We start from the raw sequence: 12,412 nt of genomic DNA, 5'->3' as shown, positions 1-12,412 counted from the left end.
TCTAGGGAGATAAGATGAATCTAACTTGAGGAAATTGCTTTGCTTAATTCATCATTCAATGCTCCTCTATTCTAATTAAATCACTGTGTTTTCTATTCTTGCTTTTCCATTCTTCACTCCCAAACCATTCTGTGTTATAAGCTAAAAAAACGGGTTTAATAAACTATTGAAAATAGCTCTCAAGGCTAATTGTGTCTTAACAGAATATTTTTTATGCTGTAATTAATTGTTTGAGTTTAGAAAGAATGCATAAGCTGTTCAGCTATTAAAGATGGATGATGTACAAAGTCAGGGGTGGTATTCTCTCAGAGAGCTTCTAACTTAGTCCAACAAGTCCCAGCTGAGAGTCCTGGACTAAGAGTGATTTAGGAAACTTCTTAGAATAACTGTGAGCAGGGAAAGAACTCATCAAAAAATATACTGTAACGACCTGAGTGAAATGGCTGCTCTGAATTTATGATTTGTGCTACGAGTGTGAGAACTGATGGTTTTGGTTAGTTTGTAGGTTCAAGTTGTTCAGTTAGTGTTGAGACTGCGTGTGTGATTAAGACAAGTTTTAGAGTTTAGTTTGTCACCATAATGGAGGTTCCTCTAGTATGGAGTGGCCCCCAGTCAATGTTCATATTAATAAAGTTTAATACTAATATAAATTATGTGGCTTTGTTTTCCTTTATTTCCATGTTCACTTATCACTATAAATGTGATAAGTAAAATTATTTATGACCAAAATATCTTCATCTTCTGATGGTGTGTCAATAAAGTTAACGTTGGTGAAGTCTGCTCTGTATGAAGAAGGTAGAAGGTTCTAACAGATACAAGTCATCGCTGCACTACAGCGTAACTGAGATTGATGAGATCTACCATCATCATCCCTACATGACACTGCCATTGAGTGTTTGGGGAATATTTCTTTTAACAGACTTGTTGTATTCGTCCCTCCTGTGTGTTGCTTCTATCTCCACAGTTTTACAGATTTGGATTCACTGACAGGAAGTAAATCAACAATTGATAACCAATGGATCTGGTGTAATCATGTTAACTGGTTCCACCCTAAATATATTTTTCTTTTTAACACTGAACACTGAAAATCCTCAGGTCTTGAACAGCTGGTTAAACAAAGCGTGACGTTTTAAGACCTCACATCTGATTCTAGGAAATTCCATTGTTGATATTTCATAGACTGAACCATTAATCAAAGAACAATCAGCAAATGAATCATCGGGAAAACAAAAGGTGATGTGCAGCCCTGATTTCTTTTATTCTTTTCTGGGTCGCTACGCATTTGAGTTCACCAACAACATGTTGTTGTTCTGTTTTACACGCTCCTGAGCTGTTGCATTGAACAGAACAGTCATATAATGGCTAATAACTGATTAAAATGAAAAAACAAATCTATTTAGTGACATATTGAGGTGATAGAGGTAGTAAGTGAAGGTTGCACAGCCATGCTAACCTAAGTATTTCCTCTTATTCTGCCTGATTAAACCTCCATCCCCAGAGTAAATGACTGACATATTCCTTACTCAGAAGACAATTTTGAGGCACCATTCAGGGCGGGACAACGTCATCATTCTTCATCATTACAGCGGTAGATGGAGTCTTCTGACATCACATACTGTAATTCCCTGCATAGCTTCACCCATCATAAACCTGAGCAGATGTCTAATTAGACAGAATAACTGAAGACATCTGGGTGATAGTGAAGCTTTTTTTTAACCAAGTCCTTCTGTATGAAACGTCTAATAAAGCCAGAACTAAAAAGAAGGAGAGAGACTGCTGATGGTTCTTGTATTTTTGTAGTATAACTTTAATCTTGAACCATGGGCTCGGTCATACTTTGAAGTTACTCTGCTTATGCAGTTTTAATGTTCTTTGCCTTTCTGTGAACTGCATTGTATTTTCCTTGTAATGAATTGTGAATAAAGTTTTGCCTGCTTGCAGCGACCCAGCACAGACAAGTGCAACAGTGCTGGCATGAAAGCTGGGCGGTGTAGCTCTGTCAGTATCAGACGTATAGTCCATAGATGTAGTGTCAGTGATGTACTGTCAAACTTACAGGTTTAAAGTGGTCAGAGTGGGAGTTTTCTTTACAACAGGTCTTCTCTGACTGTTCGGCTCCACCCTACAATACAGTGATGACTGTTATCTGTCCATCAACAGCTGAATAAAATCTAAGGAGCAATTAAATTAAAAATGTATTAAGAAAACAATAGTCTGGTCTGTAATCTACAGTACACTGTAATGGATTTTTTCTTTAGTCTGGTAAATCTCATTTGTTGTTTCATTTGATTATCAAGTCTGGAACAAAACCAGGCTTTTCTCATCACACAGCACAGTTGCAACATCCTTCCTGGAACTAAGCTAAGTGGAGCTGGAAATCAATGAGACATGAACCAGTGACAGCACACAGAGAGGTTCTATAAACAAAACTGGTCCACAACAACAGGTCATGACATCTCAAACGGTCACCTAGAGCAGATTCAGGCCATGCGACCGTGTCATTTTCTGTCTCACCACATAGACACACATTCAAGCGCACACCACCTGTACACAAGAATCCACTACATGACACCTAGTCAACAAGCAGCCTCTCACTATCACACAGAAAAAGCAGCATTAAATAAGACAGGCACAGCCATGGTGAGGCCACAGAGTAATGTGGCTGTCAGAGACACCATGAGAGGCGATGAGCAGAATGGGCGGATGGTGTGGAATATGTGTGTTTCAGTGTGTAAGTTGAGGGCAGATGGGCTTCAGCAGGCCATTAATACTGACTACACCTTCTGCAGTGACCTCCACCACTTAACTCCCGTCATACAGAAACCTTACTGAGGCTGGGGCAGATCTACGCTCTGATAGATGGTTGCACACTTCACCCCTCAGTGGAGGAGCCCGTTTAGAGAGGATTTTTTTTTAAACAACAAAAATATTAACAAGTTTAGTTAGTTGGAACTTAATGAAGTCACTAAGTGCTTAAGACGATAAATCAAAATGTATGTATAAATTATGTACTGCATTTAAAAACTAAGCCTTTCAGATCGTGCTAAGCCTTTAAGATTAACTGGCACCAGCAAAGACTGACTAATATGTCACTCCCATCCTTGTTAAAAGTTGGACCAGCACAGACTGTGGACAGATGTCAGCTAATCCCCACCATGTACAATATGTGCAGTATTTTGTGAGGTTCTCCCTCCATTTGCACATCACACGCCTGTTGCATGTGGGAGACAGAAAGGTGAAGGTAAAAAACAGAGAGTGAACTAAATAAATAAATCGGGGATTCACTTGGCTGAACAGCGAGTCAGTTAGCTCTGTTTCTAACTTTAAATGTAAAAATTCAACACGCTAGATCGACCAAATGGTCCCTGATAAGAGCTGATTAGTGCTAACTGTGCTCAGCAAACCACAAATACTACAGGTTATAGCTGGCCGCTTACAGCCTGCTGCTGGTCCTAAGTGTTGGTGGGTCAGGCTCTTAAGCCCCATGAGAAGACGGCGGAGCCTTTCCATTTCTGTAAATTATTATCAAGGCTGTGATTGTAGATTTAGACAACATACAAAGCCAGTGTGATGCACATCAAACACCAGCGCCAATCAATATGTTATAATATACCACCCTCTTACTTCCCACCAGAAGACGTCAACTAACCCCTTTCGTGTGCATGACCCGGCTCTGGCAGTACTCTACATATCCATTTAAACAGGACCATATGTACTGTATATGGCCTATGTTATTTACTGTGTCAACATTATGCTATTCTTCTATAAAACATGTGTCGCTGGGGATTTATGGAGAGGTTTCTTCACTATTTAACCTCCTCGTTGAAGGCCAGGGGAGTGATAGAACTGGGTCGGGCTCTGGATTGGATCTAGGCCACTCAGACAGGCTTTCACAGCGCTTAGGGCTGATGGGTTGCCTGGGAGTGAGGCTGGCTGTAAATCTCAGAAGGCTGGATAGTTGAGGTATCAAGTGTTTCCTTCGTGTCAAACCATAAAGTATAAAAGACAGATAGAGTGCACATGAGGTTTTACAACAAAGTCACCAATAGCACTTTGTGTTGTTCTTTTAATGGGAAATTAAAGATCCAGAAATGTGTAACTTTACCTTTTTAATCATCACATATCACTACATGTGGCGATAATCCCTTCTAAAACTCTAGCTGTCACACTTTTTTAGTAAGTATAGATGACTCTCTCTGTTATAGCCTGTTGTACCATCTACTAGTCTGTGGTCTTACCTGTTCTTGTCTCACCAGCCAGCGATCCACCATGGGATGATTGGCGCTGAGGGATGACCGGGCCGTTTCTCTCTGAAACTCTCTCTGATTGGACCAGGTCCCTGCGTCCCGCGGCAGACTGCGGTATGTGTCCAAACCTTTACCCTGTACAGGCGTCAGCAAGGCGTTTAATACATTTAAACACTTCTGTCGTGACAAGAATGTACCCGGATATCTTTTTGTAGATGTTTATTTTCTTAACAGCGTTAAAATGTGTAAAGTTCATTCACAGTCATTAAAGAACATCAGTTATCTAAGGGAGTTTATCTGGAAGCTGAATCATGTCAACTGGACTGGAGAAAGAGGTCGAGATCCAGCTGCCATGACTCACCTTCCTGTGTATAGTACAGAAACAATGGAAGGGATAAAAATGTATGTAAAGAGTCTGAGTCATCCAGGTCATGGTTGCTGTTCAGTAACAACTGGACTTGCTTTAAATCCTTCAGGATGTTTCATCAGTTCTGATGAAGCCTTCTGGATTGAGGGTCGTGAGAGATCGAAGGAAATTAACTAGATTTATATATATAGAAGCTTTTAGCACATTTCTATCGGGGTGATGCTGCCGTGTCAGATGAAGCTAGATGTCAACTCTTTCCTTTTTGGCAGGCAGCTTATTGCTGTTACCTCCCAGACGCCTACCTTCCTCTCCAGGCTGTTGGTGCCGGAGGAGTGACGGGCTTTCAGGAAGCCAGCGGTGGTGGACCAGCGGGTTGGGTTCTTCCTTGATGGTGGCTCTTCAGTTTGGGCTCGTGACTCATTGCTGACAAATGGCCCATTGACGGTCAGCAGGGCGGGGTCACTGCTGCGCCGGACGTGGAGGGGCATATCTGAGAGAAAGTGGTGAAAAGAAAGTTAAGCTAAGAAAATATGTCCTTATTTGTAGTAAGGTGCCACACTGGTGACGTTAAAAAGAATTATACCCCTCACTGTGCAGTAGCTGATAAGACTCCAGATAAAAATGTAATAACATGTTCAGGATGAATGAAATTTTGTTCCTCAGACAACGTGGGCTAATAAAGGTAATTAATCACTGAGATTCCATTTTCATTCAGTTGTGAATTAATCAGATTTAATCGGTAAAAGTCTAATTGGGCAGCTCTAGTTTCTACTTTACTGAGCATCCCCTCATAACACAGGGGAAGACTGTGTGGGAACAACAATATGAGGAAGAGCCTGTTCAGGCTTCCATTAAAACTCTTCACTTTGTTTAAAAGTTGTGTTGTGTGGGAAGTGGGCCACGGTCCAAATAACAACTCCAACAAGCCTGCGCTGGTCCAATAACAACCCCAGCAAGCCTGTACTCATACACAGCGTTTCAACATTCAAAATCTCCCACTTGTTCGAATTTGATTGGCTGAAGAGGCACCCCGGTGGACACACAGGACAGACGATGTAGAAACTGAAATTGTTTAAAAAGCTAAAGTGTCTTCGGACGACAGATACAAGTGTCATGTTCCCATGTTCTATTTCAGGATGTCCTGCTGCTCACACATCAGACTGTCAGATGTTTTGGATGATGGTGAGTATTTGTTATTGATGAGAACAGTATGTCTGAGTCAACAGTTAAAGGAATGTGTGTGTATTGTGAGAGCAAGTGTTTACATCCCTGTTTATGTCCCTGCACTCTACAAAGAAACACAAACATATGAGTCGTAGGTCAACGGTCACAGAATATTTAATGACTGTGTTTGCAGGTATGTGCATTTATCCAAACCAAAGTGGCTCTGTGTGTGTGTGAAAGTTAATAGAGTGTGTCCATGGGTGTGTGTGTACGCTTGTACTTAGCTAACTGTTGTCGTTGGGTCACCCGGAGCGTGGGACCTAAACAGCTCTGAGCCGTGGGAGGCAGCAACACTTTGAGAAGCTGAGTTCAGGAGGGAAAGAGTGCAAGCTGTCCTGACATGTCTCAACACCACCTACACAACTCCAAGTCCCAGGAGGCAATGGGGCACAGGGCCACAGCTCTGCAGCTGAACGCCAGCGTCAAGTGGTGAGTCTTAATCCCTAATCTGCATACAGCTTTAGGTCGTGTTGCTGATTAACCTAATCACAGCTTCTGTCTGTGCGAATAAAGAACCTTAAAAGGCTCTAACTTAATTTAAAAAGTCGGTGTGTGTAAATAACATCCTGTACTGTAGCAGTTCTGCCTTTGAGAAGTTAAATTGAAGGATTTTTGCTGCTGCTGCCTTCCATAAAGATGTAGTTATTAACTCAGAACCTTCTAACTATAATGACTTGTGAATCTGTAACAAAAAATGTTTTTTTTCTGTTCATTCCATTTCCACGATAAAAGATGAAATTACAATACAAAATTTAAGTAATAATTCCATTCATTTTTCAAATTGGTATCTGCAAAGCTCCAGTGTTCATAAAAGAAATGCTGTCCTTTAATCAGCATTTTCTCATCTTTAGAGGTTTTAAGTTGAACAAAGCCAAGAAACTAACATCAATCCATCTGCGAATTTCAAAAGAACGTTCTGTTTAATAAGCTTCATCGCTTTTCTTCTGAGTCCGTGGGGCGAACAAGACCCACAGTTCAGCGCCTCTCATCTCGTCCAACACAAACCAGTGATTGAAAGCTACTCTCATTAGGCACTCGTGGAAAGAAAATCTAATTCCTTCTATTCTGTGGCAGACATTTCTCTTAAATCCCATTAAAATTCAGCTGATGATATTCACTCATGTCAATTAAGCAGGGTTAGAATTTATTACGGAGATGGTTAAATTGGACGTAACTGGCAGGTGTGATTATGCCAGAGATTTCCATTTCTTACTACAAATTCGTATTCTGCATTTCATCGAGAAATCCAATTAAAACTGAAGTGACCTCCCGTGCACTGTATTTGTGTGTGTGTGTGTGTCAGTGTGTGTACGACAGAAACAAAAACTGATTTTAGTGGTGGCTATGTTTATGGTGCTCATGCCAATTCCCTAGTTATTAGTGAACTGGAGTGGATTATTTTAGTGCTGATTAAAGATGCTAATTAAAAATACTTTGTTTTTATTTGTTCAATGATGTGTGTGTGTGTGTGTGTGTGTGTGTGTCTATTAATGTATGCAGAGAACAGAAACCAAAAGGTCAGCATCCGTATCTATTAAAGTTGTGAGAATCACACTTAAAGATGGTCTTTAGGACCAAGTTAGGTGCAAACATATTCTGGAAAAGTAAAGAATAACACATTTATCAAGGGACTCACTCCTACTTACAGCAGAGTGTACAGGAGAAATAACATCAGGCAGCTGGTGAGATGCTCAATCACAATCATCAGTTGATGAACAGCAGCAGACGGTGGAGGTGATGTAGTGTACTTAATCTAATTTAATGTTTTTCTAGTTTTCAAATGTTGACACAGTGTAAAGTACCATTTCTCCTTAAACTATGTCATGTAAAATATGTGCTTAGTGTTCTACATGAGTGTGCTGTCGTTAAACATGGTCTTGGCCATGGTCATTTACTTGCTCTGAAAAGCTCTGAAAGCTCCTTTTGGCCAGGTACAGCTCACATAAGAATATTTTTCTTGTGCGGCAAAGTCAAAAAGCTTCCAGACCACCAAACTAAATCAAACTTCTTAACAAGACACCAGGTATGCTAGCACCTGACTCCAGTTAGGTTGAGGTCATGCAACAGGTATTTCCAAGGGTTCACATACTTTTTCCATTAGTACTATGAGATTTTTACGGTTGTTCTCAATAAAGACATGATAGTGAAACTGGTAGAGTGATAAAAATCAATACCAGATACCTAAAACGGCCTTATTCTGAATAGGAATATATTTTTATTGCAACAAAATCTATATTTTACATCTCAAGGGGACTTTTCATCTCACTACACACTGTCCTGCAGCCATCAGGAACTCCTGAACTTTCTTACACTCAGTAGTAGTAGGTATATATCTGTGAGTTTGTGTTTGCTTATTGTTAAGTATTTGCTCGATCCAAATTGAGAAATCATCTACAAGGTTTCTCGTCCAAACTCACAGTAATTACAGTAGAAGAAGAGACTTGGCCGGCAAAACTGCAGAGGTGGACGGGCTCAGCGTCACATTTGATTTAGGAGGCACCAAACAGAACCAATTAGCCACTTTGGCTGGGGATCAAATGGCTATCTGTGCCTGAAAAAAGGACCTCCTGTCCAATTAACAGAATTTATGGACAGGGCTAAGGTACCGCGGCTGTGATAAGGTAATTTGTTGAGTTTGCTGTGTACTACTGCAGCTGCTGACATTTGACAGCAATGAAGACAACAGGTTTGTAATTTAAGAGGAATATAGGAGGAAGCAAGTCAATTATTAATTTCCAAATGATGCACACAGCACTTATGCCTGATCTCGTTCTTCCCCCACACCAATGTTGGGACTTACTGGTCCGCAGGGCAGAGGGTGTGACCTCAATCTCGCTGGCAGTCTGGTAGGGATGAAAGGCAGAGGATCCACTGCCAGCACTGAGGTCTGCAGCAAATAGGTCGGGGCTCTGGGTCCCTGTGGAGCTGGCGCTGGTACCGTCGCCTCCATGATGTGGCTCCTGTTCATCGTACACGGCTATCAACTGGGGCACAGAGGAAGACAAAAAGGAGACATCAGAAAAGATTGTAGGCAAATGACACTTTATCAAAGTTTAACCATAGGCGCAGTCACTGGGAGCACATGAAATAGGAGGTAGTTGTCTTAACATTAGTGCACAGCCAAAAGAAAACACGGTGGGCCTTTGCTCAAATGCATGAGGACCACACATACAGTGAAAAGCAATATGGAGGTGATTTAGACCCTCATTTGATTTTATGGCACCAGAGTGCTTATTACAACCAATCATATTCTCCCTTCACTCAAAATACCTCCTTGCTTTCCCTCCACATCCTTACGTTTTAGGATTTTCCCACTCACAGATATGATTAATTCCAGCCTCCACTGAGCCCATTTATTAGATTAAAGATGAGATTCATGTTGTCCCTGCGCCTCTCCCGGAAGACCCACATGTGTGTTCAGCTGGATTCACTTAGCCGAGGAGAAAATGAAAAATCCATCCTGTTCACAGGACGTGATCCAACTGTCCCTCGTGGTGAGAGGGGATGTAGGAGCAGGACTGTGATGATGCCCCTACTCAAAAAGTCTACCCACAACATCTCACCCAAAGGACTTGCAGGGAAGTTCAACAGCTTCCACATCTCCAGGAAAACACCGCAGTTCAATCTGTGTTTATTTACAAGCTCCTCACCAAAGAAAAACTTTGAAGTAATCTTGACCAAACACCCCGCGGCAAGAAGCAGCTGATGGAAAACTGACTCAGACACAATAATTTCACTTTGGGAAAATGTTAAAAAGATAAACAGTGTGTGAAAAACAGATGTTTTTGATGTCTTTGGAAATTACAGGTTTCTTTTGAGTACTGGGAATATGAAATAGTCTCACATCTTTAAGAGTGAGGAATGAAAAAGTAATGTGCTGGTGCAAAAGAGACTCCTGTTTGAGAGCACAACAATCAGCAGATGATAGCACACCCACCATATGTCAACCTTTTTCTATTTTACCCTGTGATCAAACAACATATTCTGGCATTTGATTATTTTCTTACTCAGACTGAACCAGAATCAGAACTTACTATGAGATAAATGATTGTTTTTCTGCCCAAAGACACAATTAGAATTGTTCACGTACACATGTGTAAGTTAAATAGGGTGTAATGATTCTCCAAATCAGTGGCTCAGTTAGGATTTAGATTTTTGAGCCGTGGTTGGATTAATAGTGTGTGTGTGTTCTTTTAAGTTGGAGTGTTTTGTTAAATCAGCAACAGTTTGGAAAATCAGCTACTGGGCTCAAAGTGCTTTGCGGTGCCTGAACGCTTCAGAACCATTACATCCTAAAGTTAAGTACCACTGAATAAACAAATGAAATCAACGGAGGTGGTGGAACTCTTGCTTCTATTACCACAATCCCACTGCTCACTGAATCCTAATAAAGGGATGTAACCTAGAGCTAAGCACATGGCTGCAGCATTAACCGCTAAGTGATCTACAGAAGCTGTCGGAATCACAGATTGTGACACATGAGCCTGTTTTTAGGAGCCTACTTCTAACAGTGTATATTTTTAAATGTAAAAGGGGGAAGTCACCTCCAAAATATGTCTTCATCTTAATCAGACTAAAGAGAAACACCCAGCGACACACTTCATAAACATGCACAAAACGGCCAAATGGAAAGAGACACGTTTAATGTGCATACACACGATTACATTTACAGAGACACAGATACACCCACATGATCCATTAACACACACACAATTCAAATCCAATGACCAGTTTTCCAGCACATTAAACCTTCATTTCAGCCACACTTAGTCTGAGAGCTGTGGAGTTTTATAGCACACCGGACAGGCACCCTGGTGAAAGGAACACGCTCTCGAGGACACACACACACACACTTAAAACACATTTACAGACCTGAAGACTCATTTTTCCCCATTAGCCTCTTTACATAAATGTGCACACATTCATTTCAAATTAGAGTTTACTACAGCCCCACACGCACACACTGTAATGGGGGTACTATAGGTCAGAGGGCAGGAGGGGGGAACGTGAAGTGAAAGACTCCTGCAGGGAGAGTGTGTGCAGAAGAGAAAGGAAAGCAGAGTAAAAACAGAGTGTGTGTGTGTGTGTGTGTGTGTGTGTGTGTGTGTGTGAGACTTTAAGTGAGGCGCAAGGGAGAACTGATTCTGTGACGGTGTGTTTTAAACACACACATCTAAATAAATCGTCCTGTGTGTGACTGTCAGAGTTTTCCAGTCTTCCCTCATTAAAGCTCAGTTCAGCCAGAACAGCTGAGTCAGCAAACCCCCCCTCTCTCCTCTCCTGGCCTGCTCCCTGAGGACGCCATAGAAGAAGAAGAAGAAGCAGAACACCCCCCTCCATCGACCAGCCACATGTGCTTTTACAGCCCATGTGGTTGTTATTACACACTAATCAGTTCAGCTGCAGCTGATTGTGTTCAGGCATCCAAACCTTGAGCCAATCAGATATAATTGAAGGGAGAAATAATCAGTGGAGCAATAATGAACCCAGTACAGTAAATATGATTTGGGTGTTCACAGTTAAATCTAAAAGTTTAACAATGATTTTCCTAATTTTAATGCTTATTTGGACACCTCCTTAACATCATTTACACATTTCCAGTGATACATGTCTCTGAAAACAGGAGAACATTACAAGAAGATTAAGTTTCTCTAACTGTTGTTCTCTCTAGAACGCTCCACTCTTATTCTTGGACTGCTGGAAAAGCTGGATTTGGCCACAGGGAAATGAAGCTTCACATCATCCAATTACTTCAAACCAGAAACAACCACTGAAAACATTTGCATTACATTGTTTTCTACAGCGTATACAAATGGTGTTTGCATGAGATAATGTGCATACAATACATGTATCTATATGCAGATGAGCACATGGCAATAAAGAATTTGTAATAAAAAACAAATGCTGGCCCGGAGGAAGCTGATAAGAGACAAATGTGCCAAGTGTTGCAGCCTTCGGTTAATTGCTGGGAAATATGTTTCATAAACTTTTGATTCTTTTTCAGCAGTAATTCTATTAGAGCGGTCAGAAACAAATAATGAGTGACTTTTATTTTAACTTGAAAAAAATTGAAGAAACATCATGTAGTTACTAAAAAATGCATCAACTGAAAACGTGTCACCTGCACTTATATCTTATTAATCAGTCCGGCTAATGTCAGCATTTCCTTCCTTTATTTACTTTTACATACAGAAGTTTTTTTTACCGTTCTGGTTTTAGCCAAGCATAAATGACAAGTAAACAAACCATCGGTCACATAATGAAACTGATGTTTTAATGTGTGTTGTCTGATCAATGCAAGTCAATATGCTTGAGTGTAAACATCACAGGGCACAGATCCGACTGACAGGTGCTCCCTCTGGACTTTATGCGGGGTCTGTTCTGTGTTTCGCAGAGTGAACTGTGTGTCTGTGAGCTATAAAAACAGCCTCAAGCCTCAAAGCTAATTGCTGAGGTTTGTTGACAAGGCCTGACCCCGCCACAGGAGAACTGCTGCCACCCATCACCACCCATCACCGCCCACACACACACACACACACACACACTCAGAAAAAGGTGACAACCAATCAACAGA

At 41.1% G+C, this 12,412-nt stretch overlaps 1 protein-coding gene across 12 annotated transcripts in view; it reads right to left on the bottom strand.

Moving 5' to 3' along the window:
- Nucleotides 1-12,412, bottom strand: part of LOC113172001 (partitioning defective 3 homolog) — a 179,438-nt gene that overhangs the window by 109,936 nt on the left and 57,090 nt on the right. For all 12 annotated transcript variants that reach the window (XM_026374766.1, XM_026374770.1, XM_026374767.1 and 9 more), the window contains exons 3-5: nt 8,639-8,822; nt 4,917-5,104; nt 4,239-4,382 (exon numbers count right to left, since the gene is read on the bottom strand). In XM_026374766.1, the coding sequence (XP_026230551.1) occupies nt 4,239-4,382; nt 4,917-5,104; nt 8,639-8,822 (516 nt within the window). The remainder of the gene's footprint in view (nt 1-4,238; nt 4,383-4,916; nt 5,105-8,638; nt 8,823-12,412) is intronic.

The sequence above is a fragment of the Anabas testudineus genome, chromosome 17 (genome assembly GCF_900324465.2).
Source record: "Anabas testudineus chromosome 17, fAnaTes1.2, whole genome shotgun sequence".
NCBI classification, from domain to species: domain Eukaryota; kingdom Metazoa; phylum Chordata; class Actinopteri; order Anabantiformes; family Anabantidae; genus Anabas; species Anabas testudineus.
Note: the sequence above shows the minus strand (reverse complement) of the source record. Positions and strands in the feature narration are given on the sequence as shown.